General features: G+C 44.7%; 1 protein-coding gene across 5 annotated transcripts in view; it reads right to left on the reverse strand.

The window, feature by feature from the left end:
- Positions 1 to 9,109, reverse strand: part of fam49al (family with sequence similarity 49 member A, like) — a 98,033-nt gene that overhangs the window by 25,095 nt on the left and 63,829 nt on the right. For 2 of the 5 annotated variants that reach the window (XM_042295089.1, XM_042295088.1), the window contains one exon: positions 217 to 296. In XM_042295089.1, coding sequence (XP_042151023.1) covers positions 217 to 289 — 73 coding nt within the window. In that variant the 5' untranslated portion in view covers positions 290 to 296. Of the gene's footprint in view, positions 1 to 216; positions 297 to 1,051; positions 1,131 to 9,109 lie in introns of all 5 variants that reach the window. The other 3 variants (XM_042295092.1, XM_042295091.1, XM_042295090.1) reach the window with 2 other exon arrangements.

Raw genomic sequence — 9,109 nt, forward strand, 5'->3', positions numbered from 1 at the left:
GTTGGACAACTGACTAGGTATCACCCCCCTTTCCCTTTCTCTTGAGCTGAAACAATGGAGTGTAAAGGTGACGACTGAGGAGAGAAACATGGAGGAGGAGAGGAGGAGGAAGACTACAGGTAGATGACAAACAACACATGGACAGAATGAAGGAAGAACTAAAACTAAGACAAAAGAAAACAGAGAAGAAAATAAATAAAAAGAGGATGGTCTCACGTTCAAAGTCAAGGAAAACTATTGGGCCATGCTCTAGTTCGGAGCAAGCCAGCACTTTCAGGAGGTTACCCATGAGTCTCCTAGAACAGAGAGAGGGGAGAAGAGGAGTGTGTGTGGATGATGAGGGGAGGTGTGAGGGACGTGTGTGTGGTGTGGGTGGGTTGGTCGGGTGTGATGGTGGCATACTCCGCCCAGGTATGTTGTGGTTGTGGGTGGTGTTTGCATGGCAACGTGGACAGACAGATCACTCTCTCCCATCTCACTCTGTTTAGTTTTCTTCTAGCTCTCTGCTGTCCAGCTTCTCAGTTCTGGAGAACTGCTGGGTACATCTGTCCAGCTTCTCAGTACTGGAGTGCTGCTGGGTACGTCTGTACAGCTTCTCAGTGCTGGAGTGCTGCTGGGTACATCTGTCCAGCTTCTCAGTTCTGGAGGGCTGCTGGGTACATCTGTCCAGCTTCTCAGTACTGGAGGGCTGCTGGGTACATCTGTCCAGCTTCTCAGTTCTAGAGAACTACTGGGTACATCTGAACTATCTCCACTATCCTCTGTTTATTGTGATGTCAACTTTAATTAAAGATGAACTAAACTACAAAGGGATCATGGACCTGGGACTTATGATTGAACTGATTGGTTCAGTTCAGGAGGTCCAAGAATGAGTGAGGGTAGAGAGTTTCTGAACATGACAAACACCACACAACAACACTCCAACACACCATGAGAACATCAACCCACATCTAAAACCCCATCATTCACCTCTGACCTCCACCCTGCATCACACACCGATACCGACGTCAAAAACACACACATATGCATGCACATAACAGCGCTCACTTACTTTCAAAGTCCAGGAAAAAATGTGGACAGTTTTCTAAATCCTTGCCAAGGACCTTAATGAGGTTCCCCATGGCTGCAACCTGGACAGGAGAGAGATAGACATACAGTAGAACTAACCCCAACCTGGACTGTAGACACATAGACTAACAGTAGAACTAACCCCAACCTGGAGACACATAGACTAACAGTATAACTAACCCCAACCTGGACTGGAGAGACATAGACTAACAGTAGAACTAACCCCAACCTCCTGGAGAGAGAGAGACTAACAGTAGAACTAACCCCAACCTGGAGACACATAGACTAACAGTAGAACTAACCCCAACCTGGAGACACATAGACTAACAGTATAACTAACCCCAACCTCCTGGAGAGAGAGAGAGACTACCAGTAGAACTGACCCCAACCTCCTGGAGAGAGAGAGAGACTAACAGTATAACTAACCACAACCTGGAGACACATAGACTAACAGTATAACTAACCATAACCTGGAGAGAGAGAGACTAACAGTAGAACTGACCCCAACCTCCTGGAGAGAGAGAGACTAACAGTATAACTGACCCCAACCTGGAGAGAGAGACTACCAGTAGAACTAACCCCAACCTGGACTGGAGACACATAGACTAACAGTATAACTAACCCCAACCTGGACTGGAGACACATAGACTAACAGTATAACTAACCCCAACCTGGACTGGAGACACATAGACTAACAGTATAACTAACCCCAACCTGGAGAGAGAGAGACTAACAGTATAACTAACCCCAACCTGGAGAGAGAGAGAGACTAACAGTATAACTAACCCCAACCTGGAGAGAGAGACTAACAGTATAACTAACCCCAACCTGGAGAGAGAGACTAACAGTATAACTAACCCAAACCTGGAGAGAGAGAGAGACTAACAGTATAACTAACCCCAACCTGGAGACACATAGACTAACAGTATAACTAACCCCAACCTGGAGAGAGAGAGACTAACAGTATAACTAACCCCAACCTGGAGAGAGAGACTAACAGTATAACTAACCCAAACCTGGAGAGAGAGAGAGACTAACAGTATAACTAACCCCAACCTGGAGACAAATAGACTAACAGTATAACTAACCCCAACCTGGAGAGAGAGAGAGACTAACAGTATAACTAACCCCAACCTGGAGAGAGGGAGACTAACAGTAGAACTAACCCCAACCTGGAGAGAGAGAGACTAACAGTATAACTAACCCCAACCTGGAGAGAGAGAGAGACTACCAGTAGAACTAACCCCAACCTGGAAAGAGAGAGACTACCAGTAGAACTAACCCCAACCTGGAGAGAGAGAGAGACTAACAGTATAACTAACCCCAACCTGGAGAGAGAGAGACTAACAGTATAACTAACCCCAACCTGGAGAGAGAGAGACTAACAGTAGAACTAACCCCAACCTGGAGAGAGAGAGACTAACAGTATAACTAACCCCAACCTGGAGAGAGAGAGACTAACAGTAGAACTAACCCCAACCTGGAGAGAGAGAGAGAGACTAACAGTATAACTAACCCCAACCTGGAGAGAGAGAGAGACTAACAGTATAACTAACCCCAACCTGGAGAGAGAGCGAGACTAACAGTAGAACTAACCCCAACCTGGAGAGAGAGACTAACAGTATAACTAACCCCAACCTGGAGAGAGAGACTAACAGTATAACTAACCCCAACCTGGAGAGAGAGCGAGACTAACAGTATAACTAACCCCAACCTGGAGAGAGAGACTAACAGTATAACTAACCCAAACCTGGAGAGAGAGAGAGACTAACAGTATAACTAACCCCAACCTGGAGACAAATAGACTAACAGTATAACTAACCCCAACCTGGAGAGAGAGAGAGACTAACAGTATAACTAACCCCAACCTGGAGAGAGGGAGACTAACAGTAGAACTAACCCCAACCTGGAGACACATAGACTAACAGTAGAACTAACCCCAACCTGGAGACACATAGACTAACAGTATAACTAACCCCAACCTCCTGGAGAGAGAGAGAGACTACCAGTAGAACTGACCCCAACCTCCTGGAGAGAGAGAGAGACTAACAGTATAACTAACCACAACCTGGAGACACATAGACTAACAGTATAACTAACCACAACCTGGAGAGAGAGAGACTAACAGTAGAACTGACCCCAACCTCCTGGAGAGAGAGAGAGACTAACAGTATAACTGACCCCAACCTGGAGAGAGAGAGACTACCAGTAGAACTAACCCCAACCTGGACTGGAGACACATAGACTAACAGTATAACTAACCCCAACCTGGACTGGAGACACATAGACTAACAGTATAACTAACCCCAACCTGGACTGGAGACACATAGACTAACAGTATAACTAACCCCAACCTGGAGAGAGAGAGACTAACAGTATAACTAACCCCAACCTGGAGAGAGAGACTAACAGTAGAACTAACCCCAACCTGGAGAGAGAGAGACTACCAGTATAACTAACCCCAACCTGGAGAGAGAGAGAGACTAACAGTATAACTAACCCCAACCTGGAGACACATAGACTAACAGTATAACTAACCCCAACCTGGAGAGAGAGAGAGACTAACAGTATAACTGACCCCAACCTGGAGAGAGAGAGAGACTACCAGTATAACTAACCCCAACCTGGAGAGAGAGAGAGACTAACAGTATAACTAACCCCAACCTGGAGACACATAGACTAACAGTATAACTAACCCCAACCTGGAGAGAGAGAGAGACTAACAGTATAACTAACCCCAACCTGGAGAGAGAGAGAGACTAACAGTATAACTGACCCCAACCTGGAGAGAGAGAGACTACCAGTAGAACTAACCCCAACCTGGACTGGAGACACATAGACTAACAGTATAACTAACCCCAACCTGGAGAGAGAGAGACTAACAGTATAACTGACCCCAACCTGGAGAGAGAGAGACTACCAGTAGAACTAACCCCAACCTGGACTGGAGACACATAGACTAACAGTATAACTAACCCCAACCTGGAGACACATAGACTAACAGTATAACTAACCCCAACCTGGAGAGAGAGAGACTAACAGTATAACTAACCCCAACCTGGAGAGAGAGACTAACAGTATAACTAACCCCAACCTGGAGAGAGAAACTAACAGTATAACTAACCCCAACCTGGAGAGAGAGAGACTAACAGTATAACTAACCCCAACCTGGAGAGAGAGAGAGACTAACAGTAGAACTAACCCCAACCTGGAGAGAGAGAGACTAACAGTAGAACTAACCCCAACCTGGAGAGAGAGACTACCAGTATAACTAACCCCAACCTGGAGAGAGAGACTACCAGTATAACTAACCCCAACCTGGAGAGAGAGAGACTACCAATATAACTAACCCCAACCTGGAGAGAGACTACCAGTATAACTAACCCCAACCTGGAGAGAGAGAGACTAACAGTAGAACTAACCCCAACCTGGAGAGAGAGAGAGGCTAACAGTAGAACTAACCCCAACCTGGAGAGAGAGAGAGACTAACAGTATAACTAACCCCAACCTGGAGAGAGAGAGACTAACAGTATAACTAACCCCAACCTGGAGAGAGAGAGAGACTAACAGTAGAACTAACCCCAACCTGGAGAGAGAGACTAACAGTATAACTAACCCCAACCTGGAGAGAGAGACTACCAGTATAACTAACCCCAACCTGGAGAGAGAGAGACTACCAGTATAACTAACCCCAACCTGGAGAGAGAGAGACTAACAGTATAACTAACCCCAACCTGGAGAGAGAGAGAGACTAACAGTATAACTAACCCCAACCTGGAGAGAGAGAGAGACTAACAGTATAACTAACCCCAACCTGGAGAGAGAGAGACTAACAGTATAACTAACCCCAACCTGGAGAGAGAGAGACTAACAGTAGAACTAACCCCAACCTGGAGAGAGAGAGACTAACAGTATAACTAACCCCAACCTGGAGAGAGAGAGACTAACAGTAGAACTAACCCCAACCTGGAGAGAGAGAGACTAACAGTATAACTAACCCCAACCTGGAGAGAGAAAGAGACTACCAGTAGAACTGACCCCAACCTGGAGAGAGAGAGACTACCAGTGGAACTAACCCCAACCTGGAGAGAGAGAGACTAACAGTATAACTAACCCCAACCTGGAGAGAGAGACTAACAGTATAACTAACCCCAACCTGGAGAGAGAGAGACTAACAGTATAACTAACCCCAACCTGGAGAGAGAGAGACTACCAGTATAACTAACCCCAACCTGGAGAGAGAGAGACTAACAGTAGAACTAACCCCAACCTGGAGAGAGAGAGACTAACAGTATAACTAACCCCAACCTGGAGAGAGAGACTAACAGTAGAACTAACCCCAACCTGGAGAGAGAGAGACTACCAGTAGAACTAACCCCAACCTGGAGAGAGAGAGAGACTAACAGTATAACTAACCCCAACCTGGAGAGAGAGACTAACAGTAGAACTAACCCCAACCTGGAGAGAGAGAGACTAACAGTAGAACTAACCCCAACCTGGAGAGAGAGAGAGAGACTACCAGTATAACTAACCCCAACCTGGAGAGAGAGAGACTACCAGTATAACTAACCCCAACCTGGAGAGAGAGAGACTACCAGTATAACTAACCCCAACCTGGAGAGAGAGAGACTAACAGTATAACTAACCCCAACCTGGAGAGAGAGACTAACAGTAGAACTAACCCCAACCTGGAGAGAGAGAGACTACCAGTAGAACTAACCCCAACCTGGAGAGAGAGAGAGACTAACAGTATAACTAACCCCAACCTGGAGAGAGAGACTAACAGTATAACTAACCCCAACCTGGAGAGAGAGAGACTAACAGTAGAACTAACCCCAACCTGGAGAGAGAGAGAGAGACTAACAGTATAACTAACCCCAACCTGGAGAGAGAGAGAGACTAACAGTAGAACTAACCCCAACCTGGAGAGAGAGAGACTAACAGTAGAACTAACCCCAACCTGGAGAGAGAGAGAGAGACTAACAGTATAACTAACCCCAACCTGGAGAGAGAGAGACTAACAGTAGAACTAACCCCAACCTGGAGAGAGAGAGAGACTAACAGTATAACTAACCCCAACCTGGAGAGAGAGAGACTAACAGTAGAACTAACCCCAACCTGGAGAGAGAGAGACTACCAGTATAACTAACCCCAACCTGGAGAGAGAGAGACTAACAGTAGAACTAACCCCAACCTGGAGAGAGAGAGAGACTAACAGTATAACTAACCCCAACCTGGAGAGAGAGAGACTAACAGTAGAACTAACCCCAACCTGGAGAGAGAGAGAGAGACTACCAGTACAGAGACATGCTTTTCTATGTTATATTGTTGTAGCAACCATGTTATTTGAACCTTTCCTGACCTATTATCTCCCCTAATTCTTCATCTGGCTTTATAAACTGTGTGGTTCAAGCCCTGAATGCTGATTGGTTAAAAAAGCCATGGTATATACGACTTTATACCATGTTTATGACAAAACATTTATATTTACAACTCTAATTACGTTGGTAACCAGTTTATAAAGCAATAAGGCACCTCGGAGGTTTGTGGTACATGGCCAGTATCCCACGGCTAAGGGCTGTGTCCAGGCACTCTGCGTTGTGTGGTGTACAGGAACAGGCCATAGTTGTGGTATATTAGCCATTACCACACCCCCCCATGGCTTATTGATGAATTATCCACAGTTAAAATGATACTCTCTATTGATTAATCAATCAATCAATCAGTCATCATTGAATCGATCAATCAATCAGTTCATTGTCCATATAAATGCTACAGAACGTGCAGATGTTGGGTCAGATTTCAGAGGCACACACGAAATGTAGCTAACCGCTCTCAGATCAATGTCTGTTGATAGCAGGTCTAACAGTTTATCTACTGTCTGTTGATAGCAGGTCTAACAGTAGATCTACTGTTGATAGCAGGTCTGACAGTAGATCTACTGTTGATAGCAGGTCTAACAGTTTATCTACTGTCTGTTGATAGCAGGTCTGACAGTATATATACTGTCTGTTAATAGCAGGTCTGACAGTATATCTACTGTTAATAGCAGGTCTAACAGTTTATCTACTGTCTGTTGATAGCAGGTCTAACAGTAGATCTACTGTTAATAGCAGGTCTAACAGTTTATCTACTGTCTGTTGATAGCAGGTCTAACAGTAGATCTACTGTTGATAGCAGGTCTAACAGTAGATCTACTGTTGATAGCAGGTCTGACAGTTTATCTACTGTCTGTTGATAGCAGGTCTGACAGTATATCTACTGTCTGTTGATAGCAGGTCTAACAGTAGATCTACTGTTGATAGCAGGTCTAACAGTATATCTACTGTCTGTTGATAGCAGGTCTAACAGTATATCTACTGTCTGTTGATAGTAGGTCTAACAGTAGATCTACTGTTGATAGCAGGTCTAACAGTTTATCTACTGTATGTTGATAGCAGGTCTGACAGTATATCTACTGTCTGTTGATAGCAGGTCTAACAGTAGATCTACTGTTGATAGCAGGTCTAACAGTACATCTACTGTTGATAGCAGGTCTAACAGTATATCTACTGTTGATAGCAGGTCTAACAGTTTATCTACTGTCTGTTGATAGCAGGTCTGACAGTTTATCTACTGTCTGTTGATAGCAGGTCTGACAGTATATCTACTGTCTGTTGATAGCAGGTCTGACAGTTTATCTACTGTCTGTTGATAGCAGGTCTGACAGTATATCTACTGTCTGTTGATAGCAGGTCTAACAGTATATCTACTGTCTGTTGATAGCAGGTCTGACAGTTTATCTACTGTCTGTTGATAGCAGGTCTAACAGTATATCTACTGTCTGTTGATAGCAGGTCTAACAGTATATCTACTGTCTGTTGATAGCAGGTCTAACAGTAGATCTACTGTTGATAGCAGGTCTAACAGTATATCTACTGTTGATAGCAGGTCTGACAGTATATCTACTGTTGATAGCAGGTCTAACAGTAGATCTACTGTTGATAGCAGGTCTGACAGTTTATCTACTGTCTGTTGATAGCAGGTCTAACAGTAGATCTACTGTCTGTTGATAGCAGGTCTAACAGTAGATCTACTGTCTGTTGATAGCAGGTCTAACAGTAGATCTACTGTCTGTTGATAGCAGGTCTAACAGTAGATCTACTGTCTGTTGATAGCAGGTCTAACAGTAGATCTACTGTCTGTTGATAGCAGGTCTAACAGTAGATCTACTGTCTGTTGATAGCAGGTCTAACAGTAGATCTACTGTCTGTTGATAGCAGGTCTAACAGTAGATCTACTGTCTGTTGATAGCAGGTCTAACAGTAGATCTACTGTCTGTTGATAGCAGGTCTAACAGTAGATCTACTGTCTGTTGATAGCAGGTCTAACAGTTTATCCACTGTCTGTTGATAGCAGGTCTAACAGTAGATCTACTGTTGATAGCAGGTCTTACAGTATTTCTGTATCTACCCTGGTATAAACATTCATGAGACATTCATTGCATTACAATAATTTAGACAACACTCTTTCTCTGTCTGTCTGTCTGTCTGTCTGTCTGTCTGTCTGTCTGTCTGTCTGTCTGTCTGTCTGTCTGTCTGTCTGTCTGTCTGTCTGTCTGTCTGTCTGTCTGTCTGTCTGTCTGTCTGTCTGTCTGTCTGTCTGTCTGTCTGTCTGTCTGTCTGTCTGTCTGTCTGTCTGTCTGTCTGTCTGTCTGTCTGTCTGTCTGTCTGTCTGTCTGTCTGTCTGTCTGTCTGTCTGTCTGTCTGTCTGTCTGTCTGTCTGTCTGTCTGTCTGTCTGTCTGTCTGTCTGTCTGTCTGTCTGTCTGTCTGTCTGTCTGTCTGTCTGTCTGTCTGTCTGTCTGTCTGTCTGTCTGTCTGTCTGTCTGTCTGTCTGTCTGTCTGTCTGTCTGTCTGTCTGTCTGTCTGTCTGTCTGTCTGTCTGTCTGTCTGTCTGTCTGTCTGTCTGTCTGTCTGTCTGTCTGTCTGTCTGTCTGTCTGTCTGTCTGTCTGTCTGTCTGTCTGTCTGTCTGTCTGTCTGTCTCAATTCAATGGGCTTTAT

This window comes from Oncorhynchus tshawytscha, linkage group LG13 (assembly GCF_018296145.1).
Source record: "Oncorhynchus tshawytscha isolate Ot180627B linkage group LG13, Otsh_v2.0, whole genome shotgun sequence".
NCBI classification, from domain to species: domain Eukaryota; kingdom Metazoa; phylum Chordata; class Actinopteri; order Salmoniformes; family Salmonidae; genus Oncorhynchus; species Oncorhynchus tshawytscha.